The sequence below is a fragment of the Gobio gobio genome (assembly GCF_949357685.1).
Source record: "Gobio gobio genome assembly, chromosome: 3".
NCBI lineage: Eukaryota > Metazoa > Chordata > Actinopteri > Cypriniformes > Gobionidae > Gobio > Gobio gobio.
The window spans coordinates 50,884,593-50,898,389 of NC_137099.1; the positions used below are offsets into that span (position 1 = coordinate 50,884,593).

General features: G+C 36.2%; 1 protein-coding gene across 1 annotated transcript in view; it reads left to right on the plus strand.

Moving 5' to 3' along the window:
* The window catches only part of sorcs3a (sortilin related VPS10 domain containing receptor 3a), a gene marked incomplete at both ends in the record, with an annotated part of 376,847 nt that overhangs the window by 355,520 nt on the left and 7,530 nt on the right, over nt 1-13,797 (plus strand). Inside the window, 4 exons of the mRNA XM_079813000.1 lie at nt 2,783-2,914; nt 4,431-4,530; nt 10,496-10,601; nt 11,692-11,834. Of these exons, the coding sequence (XP_079669126.1) occupies nt 2,783-2,914; nt 4,431-4,530; nt 10,496-10,601; nt 11,692-11,834 (481 nt within the window). The remainder of the gene's footprint in view (nt 1-2,782; nt 2,915-4,430; nt 4,531-10,495; nt 10,602-11,691; nt 11,835-13,797) is intronic.

Sequence of the window (13,797 nt, forward strand, 5' to 3'; positions counted from 1 at the left end):
GACTTCCAAAAGCATTTTAAAAAGTCTACCCCAACACTTTCTAACCTCTTTTCAGACCCTGATAAGGGTCCGGAATGACATCATCAAGTATATACTTCAAATTTGAAATGTCTGTGGAGGAGCTCAGACCTCATATGTGGTACCATTTGCTTAGAAAAAGCAAAGAATGTCTGCTTTCTGGAGATATGCATAGAATGTCTGCTTTCTGGAGATATGCATCACTTTGGCACATGTTTTACACAAAGTAACTTATTTACACTAAAATACTCTGGGACCATTTCCGTCTAGATTTGGCCTTGCCACATTGAAAAGCTTCCCATACTCACATACAGTGGTCAAAATACAACATTTTGGTGTAATTTTGTAGGAAACCCATTGAAGTTACATAGAACACTGCCAAAAGTGATAAACATTTAAGTATATGTTGTCCGAGCTGTAATACACCATACCCCCCCCCCCCCCCCCCCCCCCCCCCCCACACACACACACACACACACACATGTTTGTTTTTGTGAAATGTGAGGACATTCCATAGGCGTAATGGTTTTTATACCGTACAAACCGTATTTTCTATCCCCTTACACTGCCCCTGTCCCTAAACCTAACCCTCACAGGAGACTGTGCAGTTCACTTTCTGTGAAAAAAAAACTCATTCTGTGTGATTTATAAGCATTTTGAAAAGTGAGGACATGGGGAACGCCCTCATATTTCACCCTCTTTTTGTAATACCTATGTCATACCCATGTCATTATACACATTTGTGTCCTGATATTTCACGAAAACATGCCCACACACACACACACACACACACACACAAAAGAGACACTTTTGATTTTTTGGTTATACATTCGGTTTTGAAAGTGTGTAACTCAGGCCCTGTGTGCTCTAGCACCCTGCAGACTGTTTTGGCTCTTTCCACCAGATTGCAGAACCTACTGGGAAAAAAAGATTTTTGCCTGTATCATGTATGCAAGATTTATTCAAATGGATCTGAATGGAGGAATATTATAGTTCATTTATATAAGTGTGGATAGCAAAATAAAGTAAACATTGACATATTACACCCAAAAAAACTTCATACAGTGGACTACCAGTAAAATGATTCAGACACTTTGACCAGACATTTTACACCACAGACTGAACAAAATGAAGCATTGCTTGGTCAGTGGTTGACCTAAATTGTATTATCTAATTGTGTACTTAAATTTAACATTGGTTGATTGTAATCCATTACATAACATTATCAAGATGATTTAACTCTGAGTTCTTGTCATATTTCATTACCATTTTCTAAACTATAGCGAATAAACTGTGATAATGTGAGAAAATGTTGAAGGTGTCTGAATTTGCTTTGACTGTACGTCATATTTGCTAAATATATCTGGATGTGGTGCAAATGTAGTTTCCCCAGTAACAGGAAGACACTTTCATCTTCAAACTCCAGCCTATATATAAAGGTGAATGTGTCGTCCTGCATTTCCATCTGCACCACATTTACCTAATACGAACTCCTGGCATGACCAGAGCGCACATTCGCACAATCTTCAGCAAAAACCCAGCTCTCGTGCTGTGCAAATGTGTCCAATTGTGATAATTCTCAGTAAATTGTTCATCTGCGAGTCCTGTGCTCTTAAAGACTTTCACATTGATGATTTTGCGTCCAAGGAAGCATTTGCACAATAGATGGTCTCTGTTGTAAAGATGACAGTAATGCATTTTTTTAATAGCACTACACATCTGAATGAAAAATATCGGGACAAGTTGTAAGTAAACAGAAGTGTTGAAATGTTGAAATGTGCCTGTAAAGCTTTATCTGCATTCTGGTGGAGAGTCAATATTATAGAGCAAGACTTAAATGGGGAAAGATGAACTACAATGACAGAAAACACAACAGATGTCTAAACAACCTCTTTAATAACAACTTTGTCCTCTACTATAATTGATTATTGCATCTGTGCCTTTCGATGTTATTCCACAGATCTTCGGTCTGTGGAAGAGAATGTTTTGACATTAAGCGACTTTAATTACAACAATGACTCTTACGCTATTAGTAGGGTGTAATTAAGAGCACTGCAATGTTACGTCTCTCTTTTTCTGTCTAATTGCCTTCCTGGGCCTTAATTTGCCGGCAGAAGGAGTGTGTGTTGAATCTAGTGTGCTTGGAGAAGTGTGTTAATCATTAGGAATATCAGTAGCAGTTGCACATATAGGCTGAATCCTTCAATGAGCCCCAGGGCTTTTTTTTTCTTCTCTCCAATATTGCAGGGGTGAGTACAAACTTAGACTCGGAGTATTGATTCGTGAGGCTCTGGCCACATTGCTCATTGTAAATTATACTTGGGCCGTCTATTCTTGAGCTATTGTTTTATAACCGGTTGAGCCCTGTGTGGTGGTAGCAGATAAAACAAAGATTATTTACCTGAGGTCGGATAATTTCCTCTTTATGAGGGAAATGGCCTTTAGTGAGGATCTCTAGGAGAATACATGGTGGGCTTGGCTTTATTGGCTTTGCGGCAGCCCATAATGTCTAGACCTTTGAGTTTAGTAGTGGCTCTCTGACAAAGATATTGATTGAGGTTTTTAGGAATTCAATGTGGGTATAACCGCTTGCACTCGCACGCTCGCGTCTAATAATTTCTTGGCCGGGATTCATTCTGTAGGCCTCAAATCTGATTTACTGGAAGCCATCAGCCTCATTTAAAATGAATGTAACCCTCATAAATGCAGGAGACGGTAACATATAAATCATTGAGTCCGATGTAATTAGTGCCGTTTTGTCCAGGTCGCTGACATACCAGAAGAACAGCTGCTGGTGGCCGTGTTTCCTGGCGTTCCGACTGCTGCGGAACTCTTCCTGCTTCCTCCTAGGAACCAATCGGACGGCAGGAAACGGACAGAGGAGGATCTGGAGCAGGTTAGACGTGATCTGATGCAAATTTTGCGGTTTCACATTAATGGTCAAGGTTGAAATGCGCTAGAGAATGATGGACCTTTATCTGAATAAAAGAGCAGCTTCTACCTGGGGCTACAATGAAAGTAATTGTCACCGAAAAAGGAGACGATGTGTCAAATATATCCCGAAGGGGATTCTATGACATTTTTACCCATTTTCTTTAACCTTAAAGGCAAAATTATCTCTCTGATAATAGCGGAAAGAGTTTCTAATTAGGCTTACATGACAAGGACATGTCACAACACTTTTGAGGGTCAAACATTTATTAGTAGTGCTTTCTAAGGCATTATAACTATAGTGTTCAACCGATATGGATTTTTACAAAAAATATGGTCGATGCCGGTATATATGATATCAGATATTTCATTTTACGATAGTAAATAACACAAGCATAACAATTTCTGAAGTCATTTTAATATTTATTTTACATAATATTTACTAAAATAATTGATAATACATTATTTGAAAATGTATCAATTTGAAAAATCTGTCAAATAAATCATACTTTATCATAAATCATAAAAATACACAGAATTTGTTTTTGTTTTCTTATTAATTTTATTTTATAATTAAAAAAAATGGTACATGTAACAACAAGGGTCTTTTACAGTATTAAAATACTAAAATAACTGGAAATGATTTATTTGAAAATGTATCAATTTGAAGAAAAAAAATCTGTAAAATAAACAGATTTTTTATTTAATTTTATTAATTTAATTGTATTATTTATTTTATTTTATATTTTTTTAGTACATGTCACAATAAGGGTCTTTAACAGTAGGCACAACACTAAAATGCTAAAATAACTGGAAATGAATTATTTGAAAATGTATCAATTTGAAGAAAAAAAATCTGTAAAATAAACAGATTTTTATTTTTATTTATTTTATTTTTTTTATTATTATTATTATTTTAATTGTTTTCATATTTTTTTAGCACATGTCAGAACAAGGTTCTTTTACACTAGGTACTAAACTAAAATACTAAAATAATTGGAAATTAATTATTTGAAAATATATCAATTTGAAGAAAAAAAATCTGTAAAATAGTTTTTTTTTAATCATTTTTTTTTAGTAAATGTCACAACAAGGGTCTTTTACAGTAGGCACTAAACTAAAATGCTAAAATAATTGGAAATTAACTTTTTGAAAATGTATCAATTTGAAGAAAAAAATTATAAAATAAACAGATTTTTATTTTTATTTATTTTTTAAATTAATTTAATTCATTTTATTGTATAAACATTTTTTAGTACATGTCACAAGGGTCTTTCACAGTAAGCACTAAACTAAAATACTAAAATAACTGGAAATTAATTATTTGAAAATGTATCAATTTGAAGAAAAAGAATCTGTTAAATAAACAGATTTTATTTTATATATTTTATTTTATCCACCCTAGAACACCTTAGCAACTGCAGCACTACCTTCATTTTTGAAGTTTGCATATAACTTCTGAATTCTGTTTTTCTTCCTAGATATCAGAAATCCTGGTCAATGCATTGAATCAAATCTCGGTGGAGTTCGAGTTGAAACCTGGCTCCCGGGTCATCGTTTACATCACGCAATTAACTTTAGGTAACAAACTGTTGAAAACATATTGTTTGTGGCTATTTTGGCATGACTTAGTTGATTACTGAAGTGTGCAACTGCTTATATTTGATTACCTTACATAGTGGTATTTCAGTTGATCTCCCTCTCTAGCCTCTGTTGGGTGCCATATACCGTTCCCTAGATTCGTCTGGGTAATTACGTTGATTGCTTTCTTGAGACCAGAAGCTTGTCAGCACTATATATTGTTGAAAGATTGGGCTTTTATGCTCCACTAGTGATGCTGAAAGCCTTATGGAAGATAATTGGATAATTGCTCTCCAGCAATCATAGCTTGCAAGATCTTTTCACTTCAAAGAAGAAAAAAGTCTACCTTGAATAGAATAAGGTTTTCTTGTCTGTTGCTTTTATTTTGCCAGTGTATGAATAAGATTTTTTTTGTGTAAATAATCTGATTGGGAATGGAAACCATATTCAGACCAAATTTGAACAATCTCAATCTTGCAAACTCTCCTCCAAAAAACAACAACGACTCTATAGGTCGTTTTTCAAGCACCTTATTACGACCTTTCTTTACCTTTTAAAGTCATGCGCCCTCTAGCTGGCGTAAAAATAATGACAGTGTTGTGTTAAGTCTGTCGTCATGAAATGACGTATGACTGTCGTTACCAATCAAAATGCGTGTTCATTTAAATGCAATGTGTGGACTTTGTACCACCATTTGTCCCACCATTTCCATTTAGCAAATTTATTAACAACTACACCCACCCCACCCCACCCCTAAGCCTACCCAGTGATTTATAGTGCATATACACTTTATGAGCACATGCAATCCCTGGGATCGAACCCACGATTGCATGATCACATGATTACATGATGTTGTATTTTGCAATGCTCTATCAATTGAGTTACGCAAAATTTGCAAAATATAACGCAAATAAAAATAAACAAAGCATTAACCCTTAAATGCATACATCGGGTCTTTAGCGACCCGAGACTTCATTCACTACCCTCCTCCTCATTAATTTTTTTAAGTTAGACATCAACCTTCTTAGTATTCCTCAATCAATCCATTTAACAATATAACAAGAAAAATATATATAATTGAATGCCTGTTTTTCCACTAGTTTGTCAAAATTGTATAGGGTTGCTAACGACACGAGGTGTGTAAGATTGTATGTATTTTTTTTTTCTGCACAATAATAAATAAATCTATAATGACAAAATAAGTGCAATTCACCTTTATTCCACAAGGTGGCAATGTCTGATACACAATGATGACGTGATGTTTCACTCATAGTTACCCTCAGACTGAAAACGAAACAATAATAATTATAATCTGCAAAACTTGAAATGGCTCAGCGATTTACTGCAGAGCAAGTAGCCTACTGAACACATTCAAATATTACTGCCACTGTCACTGTCATTTGATGATTGATCTGGTGAAGAAGCTGTCAGCGATCAAAATATTGATTTTGAAGACGCTGAAAATGAGTTTTGAGAATATGCGTGAGATCGCGAATATGAGCCAGATGCTGAATGTACTGGGAAATGAGTTCTGACGAGGACAGTGATGATGGTATAAAACATCTGCTCAAACTGAACCCTGCCAAGCTCCAAAAGGCAACAAAATATTATTTATTTTATTCTTCTGTAATTGTTACTCTAATATCAGGAGTTTTATATATTATTGCGACAGGTATAGATCTATCCATGTTAGATATAGATCCGGGTCGCTAAAGACCCGAATATGTAAGAAAACATAATGAAAACAGTCAAAAAATGCGAAACAGTCATGCATTTAAGGGTTAAAATGAAAGCGTCCTGTTGTCGATAGGGGCACAACTTTAGTAAATGCTCCTATGGGTCATATTTCATGAATTAAAATGAAAGTGTCCTGTTGTCGATAGGGGCGCAACTTTAGTAAACGCTCCTATGGCTCGTATTTCATGAATTAAAATGAAAGTGTACTGTTGTCGATAGGGGCGCAACTTTAATAAACGCTCCTATGGGTCGTATTTCAGGGAAGTGACAAATGACCTATATAGGCATATTGGTTGGAGGACATGTTGCAATCTTTATATTCGGTTCTAACGACTCGCTCATTGAATCATTCAGAGAGATTCTTGACACACTCATTGAACTGTAAGTCAGTATGATTGTCATTAAAAAGTTTAACTAGTGACTTATTGTTCATAGCATGAGTATTTCATTATTCATATTCAGAACTTGGTATTTAATTTAAAAATAATGTTGTTTAATCACTAAGGAATATTTCAGGAAACAAATGAACTGAATTAAAAAACTGAAAAATTGCATTAATACGGGATATACTGTATAAGAATAAGAACACCAAATTGGATTCATAAATCAAAAGCTACGGTTGTACAATTAATCAAATTCAAATTGCAATATGGAAGTCATCTGTGATTATTAAACTGCTGTTTAAATATAAAGTCTGCATGTTCTGCATGTCTCAGAATAAATGAATGAACTTGAAATTATGACAGAAATATTTTACCTTCATTTGAAACAGTCATGTGTTTGATTCCTAGGGAACACACACAAAAAAAAATACTGTTAATAATAACACGCACAAAAATACAGTTTTATGGATAAAACATGAACCAAATGAATAAATAAATTAAATTGGAACCAGAATCCCAAATAAAAAGATGACCTGTATGCTTTTAGTAAATTCCATCTAATTAACCATATTCATAATCATCTATCTTGTACACTGCCATGTGCCATATATATATCATTTGGCGCCTCTATTATTCTGTGCCATAACTAGACCAGCCACTTGGTAATGGTTACTGATTTCTTGTAGCGATAATAGCATCGAGTAGTAGAGAGTAGGGGTGTGACGAGACACTTATCTCGCAAGACGAGACTTGTAATGAATGTAATTTCAGTTCTACTTTCTGAGTATTAATTATCATATGCAGTAAAAGACAACAAGCACTGTAAAGGTTTTGCCAAAAACTCAACTGACTGGCTTCTTTCCTGTATGATTGTCTCTTCAGACCTTAGAACTGCACAAGCTTCTTTTGACCTCCTAACTGAACTCCTTCCCACAAACTCATCATAGATATTAAGTGCAAACAATAACCATAATACCATAATCAAAGTACTCAATATTCAAAGTGCAAATAGAGACCACATTTTTCCTCAAGCATGATACAGAGCTAAGAGATGGTTAAAACGACATAGCTTTTATATTGGTAGATATCCACTTGCCTCGGGGAGTCGCTTTCAAACAGCAGTAACATATATAAATCGTGTTTGAATGCGCGCTCCCGTTTACTTTCACTTTCAATTTCGCGATCATGCGTACTCTGTGAATAAAGTGGTGCTGAATGCTCATTTTAAAACATAAGTCTGACACTTCTGCTGCGCAACAAATCCTCTGTCACGGTCCAGTCTACTAACATGTAAGTCACGCTTAATGCGAGCGCTTCACGTAACACACACTCATAACACACACTCAATGTCTTCTCGTTACGTGATCAGTGCTGCGCACTATTTACGACTCAAACTGCTCGTGTTGGATGAGCTGATGGAATTGAAGCGACTCATATACACCTGAATTAAATTGTTTTTATTTCTATAAAAAGCAAAACAAGAGTGGAGGCTTGATGTAAACGTAGCGTTGGCATATTCTATCCTAACTTCACCTTCACACTCCCTCATGATCAGGACAGCTTTTCACCTGGACGAGAAATCTTGTCACAGTTTAGTCTCGCGAGATCTCATGGCATGAGATCTCATCACACCCCTAGTAAAGAGTAAACGTTCTGCGCAATTACTCACTTTTACAGCAAAACATTGGCCGCCTCCATGGCCCATTTCTTTTCTCGTTTTCATAGCCAAAGTTCTGGAAAGCGTTCAAGATTCTTCTGGAAAGGTCAGAAGATTCATGCGGGCTATCTTTCAACAGCATAGGCATGGGGGAAATATACAGCCAGTGGGTGTAAAACACCCATGAACGATTTTGAAGTGATGCCAACAATTGGCAGAAGTCCCTCTGGGAGAGCAGAAGGAGTTTTGTGTCATAGGGGATGCGATTCAAGATCAGTTCTTTATATCACTTGTGAGACTGGTACATATTGTTCAGACAATATTGTTATAGGAGAAAATGAGCAGTGAATCCTCTTGCAAATATTGTGCTGTTGAAATTATATTAAAGTGCCCCATTATGATATTTTATAGGCTCCTAATTTAGTTTTGGAGGTCTCCAACAACAGGTTTACATTTCATTGCAATTTCATTTTCTCATAATATACATTTTCACTGACTCTCAACTGACTTGACGGATTAATCAGTCTCTTAATCCCTCCTTTCTGAGAGCCTACTCTGCTCTGATTGGCCTGACAGCCCAGTCTGTTGTGATTGGTCTACCACATACAGCGCGTGTTTCGGAAGTTAAATACGCATTACCATAACTGAACTTCAGCTGAGGCTTCCTCAGTCCTCAGCGATTATACACAGTGTAAAGACAGTAACGATGACGTCGATTTTACCAAATCAATCCGAGTGCGAGTCCGATGATGAAACATAGGAAGAACTAGTTATTCAACCCAATCCTCCATCCCAAGGACGTTTCTCAGTGATACGCTACTCATTTTGAGGTACATCACGAGATGTTGTAACTGCGGCAACAACCGAAAAGTAGCCCAATTTTTGCGGGAAAACCATGGACTTGGCAACACTGGTACTGATCCATCTTTCAAAAGCATCTTTCTCTCTATTTGAGAGAATTCGGAATTCTGACTTTATAACACAATTGTAAGATGCAAACTCGCGATTGTGAAAGGGAAAAAAAAGTAAGAATTGTGAGATAAAAAGTCACAATTATCTTTTAAGTAGTTTTTTTTTCCCGTGGTGGAAACAAGCATCCAAATTTAACGCATCTTTGCTTGAAAAAAATATTAACTTATAAAAAAAAAAAAAAAAAAAAAAGACTGAATTAGGCTTGCTACGATAGTCGGTGTTGCCGGTGTTACCGGTGTCCAGACTCAACACCGGTTACATCACTTGCCCACCGTGGCACCGCCCACCGTCTTTTTGATTTTTTTTATAGTAATAAAATAATTTAGTTCAGTTAGAGAACAGACAATACAAATAAAAACTGAACGTATCTGCTTAGTAAAGCAGGATCCGACCGTGAGTCTCGGCAGCGGCAGGAGTCATTCATCAGATTTAAGAGTGAGGAGCTGACTGAGATGATCGCGGAAGATTTGGTTTCAAAGCGAAACGTAAAAGCGCCTATTTAAGGGAGTTGGTCATTTGTTTTGTTGTTGTGTTTTTCATTAAAAATAATAGGCTAATGAACCCACAATTCAAGCAACCCGCAGCCGAATTGGCGCTAAATCAAAACTGAAAGTAAAATGTGGACGGCCGCACAGAGCGCGCATTGGTTCCTTTCGCCTGGCTCCGCAGTGCGAGCCTCCGCTACGCTGACTGCGCGCATTTATTTTTTGCCGCGTGCACCCTCGCGCTCGTGCGGCGCGTCAAGTATAAACGAGGCTTTACGGACGAACTGTTATTCATTCATGGCGTGCATCTCAATCATAGACTGATCAATGCTTGATCAGTGCCCTGACTACTGAACTAGGGAACTGATTGAGACGCACCCATGGCCTCACAGAGCGCGCATTTACAGACGAGCTGTCATTCACGGTGTGTGAATACGCAACACTGGCGCGTTTTCAGTTCAGAGCGGTCGTATGCATGTTACTTTCGGTTAGACAGAATTAGTGATTTAAAAGCCTCCGCCGGTGATACCGGTATTACCGGTGTTGTCACACATCAATTAACCGGTGGGAAAATTTCCTCACCGTCACATCCCTAGACTGAATATAATATTACTGACCCAACAATTGAATTATTATAAATATCAAGTAAGATCTGAAATATATATGAGTTTTTTTTTCCTTATAACAAAAGAGCCTGTGTGCATTAACTCTTGTGCTTGTCTTTGTCGCAGCTCCACTGGTTGACTCCATCCCGAGACACAGCAGTTCTGCCATGCTGATGCTTCTGTCGGTGGTGTTTTTGGGTTTAGCTGTATTTCTAATCTACAAATTTAAGAGGTATATCCATGCAAACAGTCTTTACATCACACATTTCTTTAACCAGGAATCCAGCCATTGAATTTAATTTCTTTTCATGCACACCAGAGTTCTCGTTTCTGTTCATCTATATACAGATAAAGTATAAAGTAAGATTTGATGGGATGGTATAAGAAGCGACTTTCCTTTGCATGAGGGAGTGCTATTTTTACTCATGCTAGTTGTAAGATCTAGTTATTAGTTTGCTGTGGTTGAAATATATGGGAAACTCTGTCCTGTGAAAGTGCAGGAAAATATCAATAGATTGTTTAATATGCAGCTGTGGTTCCTCTACTGGAAAACTGTTTTGTAATGCTTTGAATAATTTATTTGGTCTCAAAATAATTCAAATGGAAAAGACTCAGGGAAATGTTGAAACAATCATTAATAATAGATATCATTTTTCACCCCCCTCCCCCCAAGGTAATTTAGAAAGGAAGCATATTTATGGAAATGTTACACTTGGAAAAACAAAGCAATTAGCTCACAAAATTAATAGTAATTTGAAAGGGGAAAATGGAGGAGAAACGCTTCTAATTCATAAAAATACAAAGTAAGCTTGGAAAATGGCAAACATTACAATGTGGTTTGTGTGTTGGAAAAGCACACCAGGAAATTACAAATACATTACTGTAATTCATTACGGGGTGTCCCACTGAATTATCAAGACAATGTATTTTACTACCCGCTACCTCTGATTGCATGGGCAACTTCTCCAGAAGTTATTAAATATACTCAGCAATCATTATTTCAGGAATACAATGAAAGATTGTGCTTGCAGTCACACAGTATTTAACAAATTGATATATTGCAGATTAACACGTTTGCATGTGCACAACCCTCACCTTGTGTTGTCATGCGTGTTATGCCACTTTGCAGCTGAAATGGGCGCAAACTCAAACATATTTCTACTCATTTGTCTGTTTTGGAAATTTGATGCGAGATTGATTTCTGAATATCTGCTCAAACAAAAACAGATGGCAATTCCATTTGGTGCCACTAGTGGTGCACAGGAATTACACGACACCTTTTAAACACAATGTTTTTTTTTTCCTAACAAAAACTTGTGCAGAAAAATCCCCTGGATTAACATCTACGCGGAGGTGAACCACGAGAAGGAGCAGGAGATGATCAGTACGGTGGGCCAGAATGACGCCACACCCAAAATCACCCTGAGTGATTTGATGGAGAAAGAGCTGGAGGCCCGTGCCAAACGTGAGTGAAATGCTTAGAAATCAATCAATCAATTTATTAATTAATTAATTAAAAAGATTTGTGTAAGATAAAACTTACACTTACTTTGAAAATACACTTTTTTTCTGTAACACGTTGTTACACTTTATTTTACAGTGTCCTTGTTACATGTACTTACCATAGTCATAACAGTAAATTATGCATAATTACATGCAACTATCCCACCAACCAAACCCTAATCCTACCCTAACCCTATAGTAAGTACATGTCGTTAATTCATATTACTCAGTTATTACACTGTAACAATGACAACTTAACATAAAGTATAACCCTTTATTTTAAGGTGACGTAGTTACACGTTACTACATATACTTACTATAGTAATAACAGTAAATGATGCCTTGTTTTAAGTAACTAACCCTGAGCCCAACCCTAAACGTAACTGTATATTAAGTATATGTAGTTAATTAATAGGTAACTAATATTATCCATTACTTAAATATATAATTACACTGTAAAAATGACACCTTGAAAAAATAAAGGGTAACATTTATTTTACAGTGTCCTTGTAACACATGTACTTACCATAGTAATAACAGTAAATTATGCATAATTACATGCAACTAACCCACCAACCAAACCCTAATCCTACCCTAACCCAATAGTAAGTACATGTCGTTAATTAATATTACTCAGTAATTTCACTGTAAAAATGACAACTTAACATAAAGTGTAACCCTTTATTTTAAGGTGACGTAGTTACACGTTACTACATGTACTTACTATAGTATTAACAGTAAATTATGCATAATTACATGCAACTTACCCCCCAACCTAACCCTAATCCTATCCTAACTTTATACTAAGTACATGTAGTTAATTAATATTACTCAGTAATTACACTGTAACAATGACAACATAAAATGTAACCCTTTATTTTAAAGGGATAGTTCACCCAAAAATGAAAATTAGCCCATAATTTACTCACCCTCAAGTAATCCTAGGTGTATATGACATTCTTCTTTCAGACGAATAAAATCGGAGTTATATTACAAAAGTCCAGGCTAATGCAAGCATTAGAATTGGATTTATAGTTGCTCTGTTTTTGAAGTCCATAAAAAGTGCATCTGTCCGTCAAATAACGTGCTCCATGTGGCTCCGGGGTGTTAATAAAGGCTTTCTGAAGCGAATCGGCGCGTTTGTGTAAGAAAAATATCCATATTTAAAACTTTATCAAGTAAACTTTTGGCCGACTGCCTTCCGTGGAAAAGTGTTGAATGTTGAAAGTGAAACTCAAGATGCGTACGTGACGTCATGACGAGCGTACCTGGTCACGTTAGTCTTTCGATCGGCAGGGGAACTTTCAACAATTTTTACATATATTGAACAGGGAAGGCGGTCGTCCGAAAGTTTACTTTAAAAAGTAAGTTATAAAGTTGCTGCAGCACCCCCAGCAGCCCCACTTCCCACGCCCCTGTATTAGATTAGATTAGATTAGATTCAACTTTATTGTCATTACACAAGTACAAGTACAAGGCAACGAAATGCAGTTTAGGTCTAACCAGAAGTGCAATAGCAGCAAGTGCAGGATATACAATGGATGCGTAAGTGCAGGACATGGATATGTACTGAATATGTATAAATATGTATAAATAGAGAGACGTTATTACTATAAACAGAACTGAATTTACAGGTGAATATGTACAGTGAATAAATATACAGATGGCTATTACTATAAACAGAATTTACAGGTGAATATGTACTATGAATACAATATACAGATGGCTATTACTATAAACAGAATTTTACAGATAGAGGTATACAATAATATGTTAGGCTAATATGAGGAATAGCAGTGGATTAGGGTAGTGCAATAAATTATGGACAGAGCTATCCGGAAAAAAAAGTGTAAAGTGCAGTGGAAAGTGGTTGCATATTACATTTAGAAGTACAGTGCAAAAATTCAAATGTAAACATTGGTACT